This window comes from Acanthaster planci, linkage group LG07 (genome assembly GCF_054643075.1).
Source record: "Acanthaster planci isolate LZ-2023a linkage group LG07, COTS_SCS, whole genome shotgun sequence".
NCBI lineage: Eukaryota > Metazoa > Echinodermata > Asteroidea > Valvatida > Acanthasteridae > Acanthaster > Acanthaster planci.
In genome coordinates, this window is record NC_141783.1 from 18,174,037 (window position 1) to 18,193,931 (window position 19,895).

Sequence of the window (19,895 nt, forward strand, 5' to 3'; positions counted from 1 at the left end):
TGCTGGAAGCCTGTCGGCCTGGTCGCATGTGGTCACACCGAGGTTCACTCGGAGCTCCGTAACCTAAGCCGAAGCTTGCATGTCTTGGGGTTTGCTACGAGGTTACTCCTATGTTTATTGGGCTAGTGTGTGCAGTTGCATGACATTGTTACTGTTGATCATACTAGGTGCCACAGTGAGGGTTATTGTCGCTGTGGGTTACTTGTGGTAATACACGAGGGTTATTACACAGTCTTTATGCTTATGTTCCATGATCACTTGCATGAATTGATTGCTGTGTTGAGGTTTATTAGTCACAGACCTGGATGCACAGTTGAAGCTTATACATGTACTGTGAGGTTGACTTGGGACAATAAAACAGTTGTTGTTGTTGCTCTCCAAGACACTGTGTGTACTGAGGTTTATTGAGATTTACCTGACTTGGTAGATTGGTAGCCACGTTGATTGTCATTCCTTTAGGGTTGGTATATTTCCAACAAACGGACAGGCCTAAAGTCTTCCGTTCGTGACATAATCCCCCCTCGTGTGTACATAGCCGCTCATGTGCATGTGAGGTTTATTAAATAATTTTGTGGGATTGCCCCGCCCGCTGTTGGTGGGTACTTCGGTGTTCGTCGACCGGCGGGCGACGGCGAGTCCCGCCGCCACAATATCATGCATGCAGGTTCTGATTGTCGATGCAGAAGTTTACTTGCGGCAATCTTTGGTTGGCACATCGGTCTCTGCCAGTGTCTACGCCCGGCCAGGAAAGGTAGCTGCCTCCACTAAAACCCCGGTCCAGATGGTGTCAAAGTCCTCTGTGCGAAGTCCCGGCCCCGACAGTCGCGGTCTTCCTGGATGGTCCATCCGTCTCTTGACACAAACCCGAAGTCTTTCGGTATTAGTAGGCCTAGATAATCAGGGTAACGTCGGCTGGCTTAGTATTTCTCTCAAACAGACAGCCCTAAAAAGAGAGTTCCGTGCAGACTAACAAATGCGGCCTAAAAATAAACCCAGCGGTACGGGCCCACTTTTTACCGCTTTGGGGGTAATCTGCGTTGGGGTAAAACACAAAATGTCAATAAATCTCACACGCAGTAAAAGTGTATCTTATAAGGGCAATAGGCCTAAGCTAGCGGGACGTGAGACATCATATCACGTCGAAGGTTTTCAACGTCACACAAAAGTCTGCTCAATTCCAAATTGACCAAACTGCCAAACCCTTTTTAATATCACTGCAATAGGTACTGAGACATGTGCCAGTGAAAAACTAGATCAAGAAAATGCACAATTCAACTTGGTTATATGATGCTAAGTAAAGTTCAAAGACTTTGTCGTCGGTTTAGCATCGCTCAATCCATCGAGTAGAAAATACATAGTTTCAAGACATTTTGGCCTGTCGATGATAATGACACAGATTTTGATGATTTTTTTCTCAAAACAGCACCAATCTCACTCCACTATAAGTAAGAACAAATTACACTTCAAAACAATTTGAACAAAGTCCTTGTTTTCTACCAAAATGTCTAAACTACAAAATTCTACCATGCAAAGACTTTGCAGGATGGCAATTTCTTCAGACTTCCTCGGAAGTCACATTAGACTGGCAATAAGTAGACACGTAGATGCAAAAAACCCAATAATTTAAAGAATGACTAAGGTAATGCTCAGATTCACCGTTAAACAGAGAGAACACGTGCAAAAGAAAATCTGAAGAAAGAGGAATTCTCCAACGCTACTGATATCAACGGCAGCGGAAGGATTTTCGAAGTGGGGGGATTGAAACCATCAAGCATCAGTCATTATTAGCTCAATCCATGGAGCGCTACCCCCCAAAAAATATAGGTCCTGCAAAAAGTGGGGGGCCAGACCCCCCAGTCGAAAAAGTGGGGGGGGGCACTGCCCCCTGCTTCCACCACCAGTGCTACTGATGATTCGGTACGCAGTAGCAAAGCAGTTTGCTGACAAAATGCTTGCGCGTGGTCAACACAGTGGCAGCCTGGCAGGAGCAGGAATGCTTGGCTTTTCCAGATCTTGGTGGCAAACCAGCTGCCAGATTATCAACTCAGCTATTATTGGCTAAATTTTAAAATATTGGGCATAGAATTTCACTTGATGGTTGTTTAGTGGCCAGGCAGGAAAGGCACTTAACATGGATTTGTGGTTTCACAGCTCTAGTCTAAGCGTAGAAAACACAAGCAGGAACTTCAAGTTTAAGTTGGTGGACCTGTATCCTGCTTACAATCTGAATGACCATAGCTAAGAAGGGAATACAAAGGGCATCCTCCACCTTTCTTGGGAAGAGGATAAACAAAGGACTCTGTAGGAGCAGGAAATCAACACGAAAGGATCAGAGAAAATTACCAAAGCAAAACCCAAAGAAGAAATATGGAATATAATGAAAGAGAAGTAAAAAGGGAAAACTTACAAGTGGAAAAATAGTCATGGTCATGAATACTACTAGGGCTATAACCCAAGACCTAACTTGGGTCACGGTTCAATTCATTATTACGGATTACTGATTGGGTTCAATTTCGATATTTCGGTTCCCCTGTCTGGAGTATCCTATTCTGATTTTAATTTTGAAGGCCCTTTTTACGTTATGTCACAAGCCTAAGGGCGAAGTCCACTAATTCAAGCCCCGTTGAAACCTGTGTAATCGGCATTGTTTTAGGCCGGCCCAACATAACATGCATAACAAAATCCCTGAGGTCTCTGAAACACATTACTCTATGGTCGCTAACCTTTCAATTTCTTTTCAATTTTCTGTGGGTTAATAGATCACATTTTGAATTCTGCCCAGTAAACAAAATTACCTTCCGAAAAGTGATTTTTCCGTAGTCTGCCTACAGCCATTAAAGTGGCAACCTCAACTTTCTGGGGCACTTAGGACCATTTTTTCAACGGTATTTTTTTTTTTTTTAGCTTGGCCAATTATGATCTCAGATGAAAGCCCAAAGACCCAAGGAGTTGATTCTGGCAAAGATTTAATCTCACCATTTTGGGGGCCATACAATCTCCTTTTTCAAGAGATACTGCCGGGGGCACTTTTAATGCTAATGAGCTGGCCATATAATATGTGTTATTCTCAATTGAATTTGTCGATTGCACCCTAGATAGACAGATGGTAAAGAATTTTTTCGATGCGTTGTATTTTCTACACAGCGACCTCTAGTGACGCCTCATGCAACCGCGTGGCCCAGTACACGGATTAGCTTTTCCTAAATGCTGCAGACGTAGCGCCAAGGCCAAGGACGACTTGCATGCAGTGGACAGCAGACATGGCGGCAACTCCAAACTCGAATGATGGTCAAATGGACGGCAAATTCCCACGAAAAGACGAGTTCAGCAAATACCGTTCACCCTTGGTGGCCAGATATGCACCACCGGAGATGGCTTTCAACTTCAGTGAGGTGAAGAAATTCACGACGTGGCGGAAGCTCTGGCTTTGGCTTGCAAAAGCTCAACAGGTGCGGTCAAAAAATGTGACGTTTACGGTTTACATGGTTTTGGGTGTCACGCAAGACATGGCCCAGCCCCACTAGTGTGGCACGGACTCTCACTCCCGATCCGTCCTTAGCCTCACATCTGTACCGCAATTTCGTGTCGGCGTCCTGAACATTTTCGGCACACCCACTTATCATCAATTGGGCACAATTTCTTTTGCACACGGACATGATCCTTGACCTTTCTGCTTTCTAAAAACCATTTATTGAATGATTTCACTTAGGTTGTTCAGGTATTTTCCATTTTTCGGCCTTTATCCATTCAATCTAACAGGCTCGCTCTCTTAGTCGCCATCTTTAAAATAAGGTCATTGAACGTTACATCATTTGACCCCTCATCGTCTCGACGGCTGTTGCATGTCAAGACATATGTAATACATGGACTGAGCGATAAGATACTACATGTATCAATGGGTTCTTCCAAAACTTTGGCAGCAGTTTAGATGTCTTGACATGATTTGACGACACCGACAAAAAATTGCATATATATGGTTGGGTGGCTAAGGATGGAACGGTAGCGAGTGTCCGTGCCACACTAGTGGGGCTATGCCAACCTTGGCCAAGTCAAGTCTTTCTTTAAATGCCCCCCCATGAGTGTAGGACCGTGACCACGTTTTTCATTAAATTTCTCTCCGAAAATAGCCTAGCCTCTGCTTTCTTCTGGCTTTTGCTATTTGATGTTAATGTTCTAACGTCATGTTAGTGGTATGACTGTGAGAAAGAATAAGCCCGTGTCCGAGACCATCAAAATTTTCAAATGTCATAAACAGTAGCCCAACAGCATTTGCCATCTCAAACCTCTTAACAATAAGCCTTTTTCGTGTTTTATGTGCATATGCTCAGAAGATTTTAACACAGGGAAAAAAGGAGAGAGCTCTGTATATGGATGCCACTTGACACCCCGTGCACAAACCCTATGAGATTGGTCTAAAAAGTCCAAGTGTTTTCTAAGTAGAATGACTTCGTAGTTTCCCTCCAAAATGGAACTTTTCTGGACATGTTTTGCTTTCTGATTATTATTATATATTTCTGGTAATGACACCAAGGATTCCTCAAAAGCACCCCAGGCACTGTAGCTCGCAAGCCTGGAGAAACCTGTAGAAAGGGAGACAATGAGAAGCAGGTAGAGTTTTAGAGGTGGGAGGAAAACCCCAGAGGAATATTCTGGGTGAAACCCACGGAATCAGATAGGGACTGAAACCCCAATCCACACGTGGACCAGGCCAGGATTTGAACCCGGGCCGCAGAGGTGGAAGGCGAGGAAAGAACCACCACACCAACCTGACTCCCTGATGGCTGATAGTTCGCTGTAGGGAATGATTACTGCCATCTGTATAAGTAAGGCACTCTTCCCAGGAAAAAATTCATGACAACAATGTTGCGTAACTTTGGGCGAAAGGATGCTCGCAATCGTTATTGTTGTAGACGAATTGTTCCCCTCTAGCTTTGTTCACTTACATGTACTCGTGCATGGGCGCTAAATCGACATGGTGACGGAATGGGAAATTTGCTTGTGGATGTAGACTTTCACTGTTACTAGCGCCAGATTGGCATAGATGTACCGTCGCCTAACACCATGTTTAGTTTACAGAATTGCAAACTTGAAAGTGCCAAATTTCTTGCTTCTTGAAAACTTGCGATGGTTTCAAAGATCCTTACTATTGTCTTACATTACTTGACCACGGTACTTGACTATAGTACTTGACCATAGTACTTGACCACAGTACTTTACTGTATACATGTAGTTCACTTCTGTATCTGGCAGCCACTGCACAAACACCTGTGGTGGGGCCATCATGTGCAAATTGCTATACATGTAGATCCAAAACTAAAAAAGCACAATTGTTTTGTAAATTCCACCAGATTTGAGGCCCCTTTCTGTGTGCTTCTGTACCCAAGTACGGCTGTCACAGGGCACGCAGTGGAATTGATGGATCATGCCAGTCAGTTACAATTGCGCCATTGTTTCCATACCACTAATTGTGATTAGGGTTTTACCAATCACTGTGTGAAAGGAGCCCCCCCCAAAAGAAAGTAGTTGGACAAAGTACATGTACCGGTATGTAAGCAGTATCAATTTCGTTTTGCCTTAATCAGTTTTTGAACCAACATACATGAACCAACACAAAAATGTCATTCCTGTATTAATATTAAAATACAAAAACCAAAATCAAATCAACAATAGGATTTTGCTTTGTGGACTGGCCATTTCCTTCACGCACCTTGTCCAATGACATCTAGTTTTGGTGAGATGGATACTAAAAGTGGTAGGAAAGTACTGTAGCTGATGTCCGATGTAATGGCGACTGGCTGATTAATTGATCTTCGCTGGGATTACTGGCATTAATACAAGTCAGTTGTCGGTATCTGGCAGCTGATCACACCAGTCATTCAAGAATCAAGCTGTACAATATTCTTATGTATGTACATGTACATATACAATGCATGTGTGATAGTGTAAGCATTTTGGGCACTGTCATGCTGCACCTGTGCGATACCGGTACATGTACAATTACATGCTTATTTTCAATTGTTACGTTGACTCTGATCAGCCATGATATGGGCAGGCTGCCGATTTTAGTGATTTTTTTTTACATGCTTGCAGCTTTGCAGAGACATCCATCAACGTGCTTGTTTCAACAAATACTCATTTGTTAAGAATTTGAAACTCGAGCAGTATTGAGTGGTGCGTCAATGACAAGCCCCCATCTTATCAAATGCTAAAACCTTGAATTTGAACATTTATCACGGTTCCACGTGCAAAAAAGCATAAACACATAACAGGGTATGTACATCGGCAAAATTTTGATTGAAACGAGAACTCCATTGAGCGTTGAATGTTGTTTTTTTTCCGTTTGTTTCTCTCAGACCGTCGGTCTTGACATCAAAGATGAGCAGTTGGAGGAGATGGAGGTCAACCTTGCCAACATTGACTTTGACACGGCTGCAGCCGAGGAGAAGAAGAGACGACATGATGTCATGGCTCACGTCTACACCTTCGCCCAGTGCTGCCCGCAGGCTGCCTCCATCATCCACCTAGGAGCCACGTCCTGCTACGTGGGAGATAACACGGTAACGAAAATTGCCAAGTAGAGTTTTGTTTTTACATTCAAAGGTCTTTTGTCTTTTGGTTTAGACTGTACATTTCAACAGAAATTGATCTCATATGATCAGGGCCTCCTGCACAGAATGTGCCTAAATCTGTGCATGTACAAATTCCCTCCGTCGTTGCTTTGTACATTTTGCCGTCTCTTGTTCCCAAATAGAGCATATAACCTACATGTAGTATGGCTGGAAAGTATTCGAAATACAGCACAAATTTGGAACGAGAGCATGACTGAAATGCTAAGTTTTTTAACACTACCCTTACAATTTGCCTTTCTGTCTCAGGTATCCACATTTTTAAGTTTTGTTTTCAAGGGAATGTTGGTGCCCTCTGGGTTTTATGCTTATGCAGATTTCCAAATTCATGAACAAAATTTTTCACAGTAATTTACTGATTTGCATATAAAAACCTGGAGGAATATGCTTGTCCTAGAAGCCCTTTTCTTTGTGATTCAATGTTTTGTATGCTCATGGCAACAAACCAATGGGAAATTCTTTTTTAGAAATATTTCCAAAGAGCTAATTTTCGGTTCTCAGTTTGAACCGGAAAACCTGTAAATTACACATTTTCTCCCTGAGTGACGTCATGGCAACAGTGCTCTCAGTTGCCCAGCAATGCAGGTTGCCCAAAAGTGATGTCAACTACGTGTATTTTCGTGTATTGAATAGGAGTGGAAAGTGTCTAAAAAAAAATTCATTGCCTGGAGCTTTTATTCCTTGCTGTCGGTTGTACAGCATGTTTTGCCAGTCAGATGGGCATGTCATATTCCACATGCCCTAGTGCGCTTATACGTGGTGCCTTGTGGCGTTCTGGGATAATGGAAGGTACCCAACAAGGCCAGTTTTGATCCTTGTGACCCCACAAGAATTTCATGAAATAGATATTTTCAAATTTACTCAAAAAGGAGGAATTTTCAAGTGTCATTCATCTGTTGCAAATTGAAGAGTTTTATGTAAGGGACATACTGTACGGTGAAAATTTCAACCCAGGAAACTGAATGTGGTTGAAATGGCAGTGATTTGAAATTTTTTCCGTGTTGTGTGGGAGTTTTGTACACGAGAACAAAGTCCCCACAAGGATACACATATGTAAGGGGTGTGTGCACTGAAGGATGCACAACTCCACATGGAATGAAAAGGGAGGGTGTCATTTGCATGTCAGTAGATGAGCTTGTATACCCAGCAAGAAATGACACCGAGGGGTACCCCCCCAACAGGTCCAATCCCTATATACATTCCAGACTATTGTTACTTAACACATCCCCCCCAAGATGTCTGAAAGGAATTCCCCAGATTCCTGCGAGACAATGACCAACACAAAGCAGGGGGGGTTCTCTCAGTCTCATACCTTGCTGCATATATATAAGCTTGGCATTCCCGGGAATGTTTGGATGCCTGCCTCAACATACATGTACAGACAAAATGAGCTGAAATGCACTAGACATTCTCTCAAGGTGCATTGACTGAGAGATCCAGCACCTGTGGGATTTCAAAGGGCAGAGGGTGAACAAAGAACCTCCACAGTCCACACCCTGGCTTGTATCCAGCAAATGCTGAATAGGGAACCATACTTACAAGGATTGACTCCTAGAGTTTCTAGCTGCCATTGTTTGAACTGTTCCCATAGTAGATACATATTAGCTCTGACTCTGGGCTGTCTCAATTCTGTGGAAGGACAGTGCTGTTGTGGCCATGTATGCACATACATGTACCATGCTCTAGATTTGAGTTAGTCTTTGAAGTGTAACTGTTCCGTTGTCTCGGTAAGTTTCAGAGTGGCAATGCATGTATACATCTTTACTTGGGATGAAAGAAGTGTTTGCGTGAACTGATTCCAAACAAACTCCGTACCTTCCTGCAGGATCTGATTGTGATCCGTGATGCCTTTAACATCCTCCTGCCTCGTCTGGCCCGATGTGTCCAACGCATCGCCAATTTTGCCGAAGCTCACAGGAGTCTCCCCACCCTTGGATTCACACATTATCAGTACGTACTTAGTGATAGTTTGGGTGGAAAAGCATGTGGACTGCTTTTTTTTAGAGTCACACATGGTTCTGAGGAGTAGGATTTCGTTCAAGTTCATGAAATGTCAGTAAGACGTTCTTGTGGCACTTGTGCCCAAACCGTATAAGAAAAATTCCAAGTATTTTCTATGTAAATGTGTCAATTTTTTCTCTGGTAAATTTGGCTTTTTCAGTCATGTTTTCATTTTCTGATGGCTGATACACCACTGCCCCCCCCCAAAATTTGTGATGTCCGTGTACAAACTCTTACCAAGGCATTCATTTACATTCCATAAGCACTTCAAAGGACGCTGTGACATGAACTTTGTTGTTATTCCTCACGTCTCAGAAGCAGACTTTTGAATTGACTAGAACATGTAATTTTCTGCAACACCGCTGAGATCTGTAGACTTTCAAACTGTTGAGGTTACAAAGTTCTGCTCAGAACCACAGGTAACTCAGACTCCAAAGAGGTGAATTTCCAAAGAAGTGTGTTTTGTGTTACTTGGTGTTGCAGCCTTTACCACAGACATATCGCCAGTGTCACTTTGCAAACCTTCAAATTTCATGAGCTGCATGTATTTTTAAATTCAAAGTGGCTATCGTTTCGGCAGTCATAACGCATTTCTCATTTTCTGTCTATGGCTCTGAACTGCGCAAGTGTGATGATGTAGCTGATCATCATGATGGTTTATATTTTTTTAAAATTACCTGGATCGCTAAGGGCTTGTGGCTGAGTGGTCGAGGTGGTAGGTTTGAAACCACTGGTGTGTGAGTTTGAATCCGCGCTTGGACCATTTAATTTTTTTCACCTAAATTTCATGTTTTATACCATAATTGGTTTTTTATGTTGGTGTAGGCCTAAGCAGGAATCTTTTTTCTTTTCTCATCAGAGGCTTTGGAGGATTTTTTAAAGGGGAATAAAGTCTGAAATCTGCGCTTAAGTTGGCGCGCTTGCCCAGTTGCAGTGCCGTAACGATAGAAAATGGGAGATGCGTTACGGCTGACGTAACAACAGCCACGGCGTTCAAAATTTGCTTCAAGGTCAGCAAGGCTTTCCTCTGACCTCTCAAGATTCTGGAAAATTTGGGGGGAGATGTTCTAGAAAATTTTGTGGAATTGAAGGTCTGGTCACTGTTAATTAGGGTTTTATGCCCCACAGAAGGTTTCAGATGTTGAAATTTATGAGGATTTAGGCATTTTTTCAGCAAACATTCTTTTAGCTTAGGTATTTGTGTATATTCATAGCTTTTTGACACAGGATTACTCATTTCTTTCCATCTAGCATGGCTGTGAAGTGGCATATTCGTGTACTGCGACAGCTATTCACTGCTTTGTGATAATGGCTAAAAACTGAAACCATAAACACAACATATCCATTTCTAACATAACTATAGAGCTGTGCTCAAGCCTACGCTTCAGGACACCTTTTCTTGCCCTTTTTATTTAAAACCTACAGGCCGGCACAGCTGACAACGGTGGGAAAGCGGGCTTGCCTCTGGCTGTCGGACCTCCTGATGGACCTGCGTAACCTGACCAGGGCCAGGGACGACCTGCGCTTCCGAGGGGTCAAGGGCACCACCGGCACCCAGGCTAGCTTCCTGGCACTGTTTGACGGCGACGGGGAGAAGGTTGACACTCTGGACAGACTGGTGACCGAGATGGCTGGATTCCAGAGGTAAATGTTTCCCGAGTATTTTTTTCATGTGTTATCCTCAAAATTCAGAAGATAATTTGGGAAGATTTTGCACCATTCATGGCCTGTGTTCACAGTGAACAGTAAAGGATATTTGATGTAGTAAAAAATATCGGAAAAGACTTTCATATAGGCAACACTTATTTTCCCTTAAATGCTACAACAGCCGTCAGAAAGTGACATGTCCCAAAAACTGAAATTTAGCAAGGAAAATTCCCAGGCATTTACTTTGAAAACGCTCTCTTTTTTTCAGACAAGTCTTATAGGTTTGTGCACAGGGGCATCAAAAGTGTTGCCTGTATATGGAGCTATTTCCAAATATTGATCAAATGGGTTTGCTGTGAACCCAACAAGGTTATGCAAGATTTCAATGGTCCCTAGGGGGTTAGGGTTAATGAAAGTGGATGAACTGCATGACAGGGTAGAGAACCGCTGTCTTTAGAAACCTGAGAAGCCCAAAATGCAGCACTTCGGTAACACATACTGTGAGTTTGTTAGCAGAGATGTCTTGCACTGACTGGAATGGGTTGAGCTTGTGTGCATTTCTTTGATTGTTCCTGTGAACCGCGAGTGTTTTAGTGGCAAGCCATTAAGGCAGTGATTCATATGCTGGACAGAGTCCTCCGTGCTTACGAATGTCACATATTGTATGGCACACTGCATTCTGTCTTGCCACTCTTCGTTAGTGGTTGTTTGTGCAAATGGGCCCGAGGGATTGTTGCTTACCGCACCGTCCCTGTACAAAGTGATCACTTTTCCTTGAAAGTACTAGCAACATGCCTTTGGAATTGTGTGTACATGTAGTCTAGGATTTGCAAAGGAGCTCAGCCAAGTGAACAGCAATTCAGAGCCAATTTTTCTTGTTTTGGAGTTTTGAAAGCATTCTTATCATTAAACATTACATAAGATCTGTTCTTTTCAGGTCTGTGGTGTTTTCTTACAGGTGGCTGCTAAAATTACATGTATGGCTGGCCACAGTACAAAGGTCAAACAATAATTCACAGATTATCAAAAATACCATGCAGCTTCAGTTTCAAAACCATATCATTAGGTGTTAAATGACAATAAAACCCTATTTGAAGTTGATGGGACAAATGTCTATTTTGAATTTGAAGTAACAATGGAAAAGCAACCAAAAGGTGATAATTCGGCAAACTCTGGTCGCCCTTGCAAAGTTGTAGGCAAAACGAGAGTGGTCATTGGCACTGTGCTTATATGTTACAAATGTCCTTGCATTGCAATGATTGATTGGCCCGTTCTGTTGCCTGAATATAGTAGTAGGGATTTGGGGGAGAGGAGCAGGGGAGATTGAGCAGTAGGTCCCACGTATGCAGTTTGGAATCTGGGAGCAAAATCGTGTGTAGTTAAAAGGTTCATTAACGTGTACTTTGTTAAAGTAATCCTCTTGAGATTGACAAACATTCTTCAGGTACTGAAGAGAAATTGCACAGGAGTGGTATTTGGCTTATAAAATTGTTTAATTATGTACTGTTAACCACACTTTTGATATTTGTATTTGGTGCTTTTTTTTCAGAACAGGCTGAAGACAGTGTCTCTGATTTCATTATTTTTTTTTTTTAATCCAAGGTCATATATAGTGACAGGCCAGACATACAGCAGAAAGGTGGACATTGATGTGCTGTCTGCACTGGCCGGTCTCGGAGCTACCATGCACAAGGTCAGGAACCTGAATGCCCTTGGCATTCATACTAGGGAGCTTCAAATTTAGCCAAAACTAACACTGTGACAGAGTTTTCACTCCGGGTTCCCCCCCTCCCCCCACCCACATTTCTTTTTACACTTACTTTGGTGGTACAGATTCGCCGGATTCTGATGACATTTGCTTTTGTTAGTTTACGGACGTTTTTGACGAGTTTCTTTTTTGCACAGCACTTTTCTCTCCAGTTGTTGGTGGACCTGGTCCTGCTACAAGCCATTTTGTCTTGTTGGCCCCGTCTGTAGTCGGGGAAAAACGGTCATACTATTTTCTTGACTTTATTGGTGCATATCAGTAGTAATGAGTATTCAACCAAGTGACCCAGGGTGAAGTGAATTTTCACTGTTGATGTCTGAATCTTCATTGCTGTGGTACCTGACGTACCATATCTGTTTAGATTTGGACCTTGTCCAATCAAACAGTGGTTAATAGGCCTTTTAGCTTAAGTTTTTATGTCAGTGAAAGGGCAAATCCCAACTATCAAAGTAATCTTTGTCATTTGCTTTCTAGATTTGCACAGACCTGAGGCTCCTCGCCAATCTCAAGGAGGTTGAGGAGCCTTTTGAGACGGACCAAATTGGCTCCAGTGCCATGCCGTACAAGCGCAACCCGATGCGCAGCGAGCGCTGCTGCTCCCTGGCCAGGCACCTCATGACGCTGGTGGGCGACCCCCTGCAGACGCACGCCGTGCAGTGGTTCGAGCGAACGCTGGACGACAGTGCTAACAGGTGAGGATAGTGACCAGTGGGTGGGAACAGTCAGAGAATGGAAATTGGAACACTCTACATTCGCCTTGTAAAAGTGTACTAATGCGATCTGAACATTGCTGCAATTTAGATGGTGCAGATTATCTCTGCACCACTGAAGTGACGGAAACTCTGCTATCAAAACTCTGGACGAACTGCTTGAGGGAAGAAAACAGTATCACCTCTTTTGTGGTTGGCGACCCTGGTCCGGGGACGGCCTTGTTTTTCTTCTGTAAAATGGGCAAGACTGTGGGGTTGAGGTTGGACCTTAGTCAATTTGTTGAAGTTACTCTAACCGCTTGAGTTCATAAAGATCGGGGATGGGGGAGTCTTACGGAATGCGACGGTCCCTACACACATGCCCCCGTCCTGTGTGTAAGTCGTTTCAATTTCCAACGGCCTTGGGCCTTGTGGTGCGATCACGTGACATTGGAATGCGGAAGAGTACTAGAATATTGCGCGGGAATAACAGCTACCGGTACAACGTCTTGAAAATGAAGTTCCAGTTTGAAACCAAAATATTAACGTTAGTCCAACAATGCATACGTTGCAGAAACGAGCCCAGTCTATTTTTAGTTTTCGACAAACTCAAAATCTGGGGACAGGTATAAAAAAGACAGTAAAGTCGCTTACCATGCAGGCATTTGAGTTGGATTGTTCGGCCATGTTGTCCTCATGCAGTTTCACTACACTGTGCATGCCACGTGCGGTGTTTATCTGGTTCGTAAGTGACTTCGTTACAAAGGACCAGTGAGGTCTGACATTAGTCTTGAAAGCCTCCACCAACGCCTTGCCAGGAATTTTTTTTTAACGGAATCACTCAGGCATATTTACAAAGTACATTGATCCACATCTGCAAGCACTGTGTTTGAATCCTTTATTGTATTTGGATGTTAAAATTAGATACATCTACCAGGTCTGATGTAATTCATCCCGACCCACAGCCATAATTCTATATCTCAGATAGCTTGGTCTTGCGGGTTTATGGAGCACGTAAGCATCCTGTCCCCGAAGAAAGTCTGAACTTGCTTTCGCATAATCTTGTACTTTCCATGGTGCCTCGCAGTGTGATACAACTTGTTAATGCCACTACAACCACTTTTGCGATCAGTGTCATAATGGAGGGATGTTAAATACTTTTCCACGATCCTGTCTCATCGAATCTACAAAGTTTAAAATGTCTGTTTGGTAGAGTTTAACCTTTTTAATAATAACAGTGAAGCCCAGTATCGCCTTTAATTTTTTTCATAATTATCAATATTATTTTTTTTATTTTTTCGTTTGTTCATTTATTTATGTCTTTTATCCATTTGTTTATTAAGTTAAAGTTTCAAAATTATAAAAATAAAACGTTATATACAAACAAAACAGATATGCAATGTAATAAAAAGTGCATCCACAACCATTTTATTTCAACCACAACATTTTAAACAAAATTATACTAGTACATTGTCACATTAAAGATTTATATAGAAAGTTACCATTCAAAACCAACAGATTCACCTATAAAACAAGGTTTTACACAATTTAAAACAAAAGTAAAAAAAATGGAATTTTTCAAAAGAAAAATAATATTGATACAATTAGAAACTAAAAAAGAAAGGTTTCACCAATTAAAACAATGTTTATACAAAAAAGTTTTTAAAATAACATGCTTCATACACTTTACCAAAAAAGAAAAAAAAAGGCAACTGACAAACAGACTAAAAACCTAAGAATGCTAAACAGTCTATTTTAGAACAGTTTTGTTTTTTCCTGAATTTTATGCATAAAAATTGCATAGCTCCATTAAGTCATATTGCTGTGCTTGTCAAACATTTGCAACTCAACATTGTGTTCCACTTTTCCTAATCACTTGTTGATTACTTCCTGTATCTGTTTTGAATCAAAGCCTCCACCATGTCCTCTGGATACCGATCAAGTAACGTTTCTCTTGCCTCCATGAGACAGCTGTGCTGTCTTTGTGACAGGTACATGTAATGGAATGCACGTCCACCACACCTAATTTGAATATATGCAGAGAACATAGATTTCAGAAATTGTGACACGTGTACATACATGTACATGTACATGTACACTTACATAAATGATACCTCCATGCAGGTCATTTTGAACGTCCAGCACTGAACTTTTTGCCTTGTTTGGAAGCTTCCTGCTTCCCTTTGAACTTTCTTAAGTACATGTAGGCAAAGTGCACATGCTAGTTTTTTCCTGTGCTGTGAATTTCGTTTCTCCTTTACGCCGTTTGCCACCACTTCAAACATTGGTCCTTCTAGCTTCCTCCTCAAACTTCTTGACTTACAGAAGGATCCATGGCCACTTCTTTCAAGGGCAGCAGCTTTCCTGGGCAGTGTTTCCATCATTACATCCAAGCGAGCATTTACATTCCTGTACATGTACTCTTCAGGCTTCCTTAGCATTGCAGAGCTTGCATACTGGAGACTCTGACATGTACTTTGAGCATGTGGACAGCGTGCATCTACTTGTATATTGTTCAGTGCAACTCTTTCTTGCTTGCACTGTTTTAACGTTCTGACGCCTCAAAGCTGCTAAGTACTCTTTCTCCTGTTCAATCATTTTCTGTTCTTTTATCTTTCTGGCCTCCCTGAAGCTTATTTTCCCTCCAGTTTTGTGCAGATTTCTTTCTCCTGTGTGCTCGGTGTGATGCTTTCTGCTCAGGGGTCATTGCTGCCCGTTCTTGACGTCGCTTTGCTACTGCTGTCACCTTTTTTCTCTGCTCCTTTCTGTTGCTCGGTTCTTCTCACTGACACGGCTGGAATGGTTCATTTGTTTTTTTCTTTTTCCCACTTTCTCACTCTGTAATTCCTCATTTGAGTTGCGCAACCTTCATTGTGCTTCTTTTGCTGTCACACGCCCTCCCACTTCTTTCTCTCCTCAGTGCTTAAATTTCTCTCCTGGAGTGTGTACCCTGCCAGTGCCATGTCAAGTCTTTTCAGTTTCTTGTAGTTATTATTGGGCTTTAATATTTGTTCATAGGCAATGCCACTGTGACAATAATGAAACATTGAAATGTCATGTTCAGCTTTTCTGACGGGGGGGTGTTTAACCACTGTGACTGACATTCCAAAATGTGACGCTGCCAAAACATGCCAAATGTGTTCCTCTTCAAGTTGAAGTACTGGATATCTAAATCCATACAATTCAAACAGCTTTTGGGTTAATTGCACACACGTATATAAAAAACCTGGACTTGCAACGCCTTTGTATGAAGAAGCCAACCAGCGGCCATTTTACCAAGCCAAACACAAAGGTGTGGGTTGGCTCCCTTCTATTGACGTCGGGAAGAACAAAGGCAAGCATTGCCAGGAAAGTTTTGTATTCGGCTCAGTAAAATGGCCGCGAGTGGATTCAGTGATCTCTATAAGCTGATTAAGGGCATTGCGAGTCCAGATTTTATTATACACGTCCGTGGTTAATTGGCACATGTATTAAATTTGGAAAACCTGTCTTTAAGTTTTTAACAAATGAACAAAGCAACAACAATTAGCAAATTAACCTGCGTGACTGACATTACCGTCTCTGACGTTACACAATGTACCATCTCTCAATAGTATCTACAATTTAAATACCATGTACCAAATTTCAGTAAATACTCTTCACAAATGACTCGCTCATCACATCCAACTTCATCTAGCACTCAGTGCCCATTGAGCTGCAGGTGGAGATATCACATTTACTAGCACAGGAACACACAATTATTATACGTATATTTGTACGTCATTACATTTACATGTACTAGTCAATCTGCAGATGCCATTACTGGGGTACATGTTTCTGCCCTGACACTCATGCTACTGACGTGTGGGTGCATTTGGTAGTTATCCCATTGGCTGAAAAGACATTTAATGCATGTCAACCATCTATTTGCAAGCATTGGACACTGCACTTAGTGCCCCTGATTACATACATGTATACACGTATGTCAACATATCAGTCTCTACACAGTACCGGTTTATGTACATAGGCCTGCCTTCTCAAAAGTCAGTAAAGTTATAATGTTCACCGGCAAAACCAGAACTGGTGCCTCCAACTTTCTCAGTATTTTGCCTCTGGTATAGTGTATTTTGTCCTCCTTTGTTGGCCATTTCCTGTATGCACCAGCTCTCACCACGACTGACACTTCAGAATTGTCATTTGGACTTACAGCTGTGACTACCCCAGGGAAGAGCTCTCCCTCATAATCTACAACACACCAGTCATTACATGTAGCTGCAATTTCATTAACACCCTTCACAACTTTTTCTGAGGGTGGTGTTGGCATGTAAATGTAAGCCTATAATTCTCTGAAAAATCAGCTTACAAGAGGGCCCTAGTTGAGTGACTTTCTGCAGCTTTTCTTCCTGATAGGTCACAGCCTGTGAACAGCTGTTGCCTTTTGACGTAACGATACTCAAGAAATTGTGGAGGAATTGAGTGGATGTGTTCTTGTGTTGTTCCTTCTTCCATCACTTTGCAGACTTTGCCACTTTCCTCTTTTTTCCAAGCTTATCATGTCATCACACTTTCCTCTGATGGGGACAGCTGGTTGACGATCGATCCATCTTTTGATACAAGTGTCACATTCATTGACCCAACAACTTCTGCGAGGAGGTTGACTAAGGAATGTTTCAGAGAGTTCGTGGGAGTAGCTTGGAACATCAGGACATATTTGGTGAAGGGCATCTACATGTACTGCTAAAATGAAATTTTCGTGATATTTGCAAAGGCATAGGTTGTGAGGAAGCTTACTGCAGAGTAGTGCATGCTTTGGTCTGAGTTCTGCAAACTTGCTTTTTTTACAATCATGACATGTGCATATTCTTGGATAAATAAGGCATACACCTCCATTATGGAACAGGTCAAGTGTCGGACTCGTCTATCTTTTGTGCCGTCATCTTTGCGAATTGTCACAAAATCTCGTCTCCCTGGAGCCTGTCGACTTACGTCATCTCATTCATAGAAAGATTGCACCAATTCTGATGTTTCATTTCCGATTGAAGTTTTCTTTTGCACTGTTGGTAATACAGATGGAGACGGTTCTGCTTCTGTCAACCTCTTACAAATCACAGCTTAACACACAGACTTAGTCTCCTCGGTGTGGATGGCAATGCTTTATTTGCTCTGCTAACTGCCTTTCCAAAGGCTTTGGCACTTTTGAATGGTGACTTTGGAGGAGATGGGGGCGGGTGATTGTGCTGCTTTCTTCTTCCTCAGATCGCGGCATCTTGCAACCCTTTCTCTATTTTGACGACATCTCTCAGCCCTCAGTTTCTTTGAGAAGTCTTAGCTTTTGCTCCTTTGCTCCTCTGCATTTTTTTTTCTTGCATTCCTCATACAACCCCTTCTCTTTCAGTTTCTTCCTGTGCAGAGCCTGTCTCTCTGCTGCTGGTTTGGGCATCCTCCTAGCTGGAATCTTGCCTTGCAATAATTATGTCCCTATTTTAAAAGAAAAAGACTGTCGAAATAACCTAAATACTTCAATCAAATGAAAGCATTCATGTTGCATAATATGCCTCATGTGGTGTACATTTTACAAAAACTTCATGGGTTATACGCTTACAAAATAAGTTGGATGATGATGGATTCAAAATTGAAATTTTGATGGGTCCAAGAGCTTTGTTTTAGAATTATACAATTCTTAGTTTCAATACAGTGCATTGTGGGTAATATACAAGTTACAAGTCCATTCACTGTCCAAAAAATCTTGCATTAACCGGAGTAATACTGTAACTGGCATTACAATGCAGTGACTGACATTACATGTGACTGACATTACATTATTGTTCAACTTACCAAAGCTTTAAACAGCAATTATTTGCCTACTTTATAACAGTATTTACACTACCCAACCTCATACTAAGAAAAAATGAAGAGCAGATTTCATTTTTTCTTTTATGCTTCTATGGGAAAAATTGTCATTTTTGTGACTGACATTACACTAAGCCTGAGCATTATTTTAAAGCAAAGACATCTGATATTGATCTCATATAAATAATAATTCTATTTCTCAAAATAAATACTCAACGTTACTGAAACACAAAAATAAATTAGATAATACAAGATTAATGAAAAAATCAGACAAAATTAGTTTTGTAGTCTTACATGTACCGGTACCTACAATTATCAGCATAAATGTAGCATCAACTTCAGAGCGCTGTAACTTTTGAATTATATTATATTATATTATTTTTGATTTTTGTATTTCCAGAGACTTTAGAGCATACCCTTTTCAGAAACAGGCATTTTCAAAATTTGACCCATGTGTCGCACTTGCATGGAATTGCCCTCGTATCGTTCTGGATCCTTTGCTTTGATTTTTATCCCACCAGTTGGTGGTTGCTGATTTCTTTTAGGAACGTGGTGGACGACTTACAAGATGACGTAAGTTTTTCCTGAACCTTGGTTTCAGTTGAGTTTGATCCGTTTCCTTTCTTTTTAACCCTTGATGTTCCAGTCAAGGGTTCAAAAATGTTATAAAAGGGTATAAAAATATTTTGGACACCTTCCCTTACCAACCGCACAGTTTCACAAGTGTTGAGGATCTTCTCTGCAAAAGCGTTACTTGATGACACCACGTCTGGAGAAGTGTGCAAGTTCAAATTTGGTAGCTTCCAGATATTTTTCTAGCATTGCACTAGGTGTGGATTTTGGAGAGGTCTGATCGAACGGATGGTTCTTTGAGTGTTTGTTGCGCATAAGGAATGCAATTCTGAGTCTTTGGTTGAAGGTGTTTATATCTGTAAAATGTGATTTCTGGTTTGGTTTGGCAAGGGTTGGTATGAAATTGAGGCTTTCTCCCAAAGCAATTTTTTTGAGTTTGTGTTAGTTTTGCTTTGGATAGGTTGGTTATGTAAAGCAAAAGAACAATTTGCATTGTTCTGCTAATTGTTTCAACTGATTGGTTTTGGCTCGTTTATGAGATATTTACATTTTTAGCAGAGAAATTGTTCGATTTTTGTTAATGTTTTGGTTTCTCTTTTGAATTTTCTCTCTGCCATCGTGTTTTTGGGTTTGGATATACAGTTGGAGTGTTGAGTTACATTCGGTATTGGTTTTCTTTTTGAGTGCAGAGAGCGATTCTCTTGTGAACTTCTGGTGGTCTTGAAAAAGACTGTTTGTTTTGATGTTGTTTTGGAGGGCTCA

At 41.6% G+C, this 19,895-nt stretch overlaps 1 protein-coding gene across 1 annotated transcript in view; it reads left to right on the forward strand.

Annotated features, from left to right (window-relative positions):
- The first annotated feature begins 3,200 nt into the window (after positions 1-3,200).
- The window catches only part of LOC110980289 (adenylosuccinate lyase-like), a 38,086-nt gene continuing 21,391 nt past the window's right edge, over positions 3,201-19,895 (forward strand). Inside the window, exons 1-6 of the mRNA XM_022236850.2 lie at positions 3,201-3,449; positions 6,354-6,557; positions 8,452-8,576; positions 10,053-10,271; positions 11,877-11,967; positions 12,517-12,734. Coding sequence (XP_022092542.2) covers positions 3,243-3,449; positions 6,354-6,557; positions 8,452-8,576; positions 10,053-10,271; positions 11,877-11,967; positions 12,517-12,734 — 1,064 coding nt within the window. The 5' untranslated portion in view covers positions 3,201-3,242. The remainder of the gene's footprint in view (positions 3,450-6,353; positions 6,558-8,451; positions 8,577-10,052; positions 10,272-11,876; positions 11,968-12,516; positions 12,735-19,895) is intronic.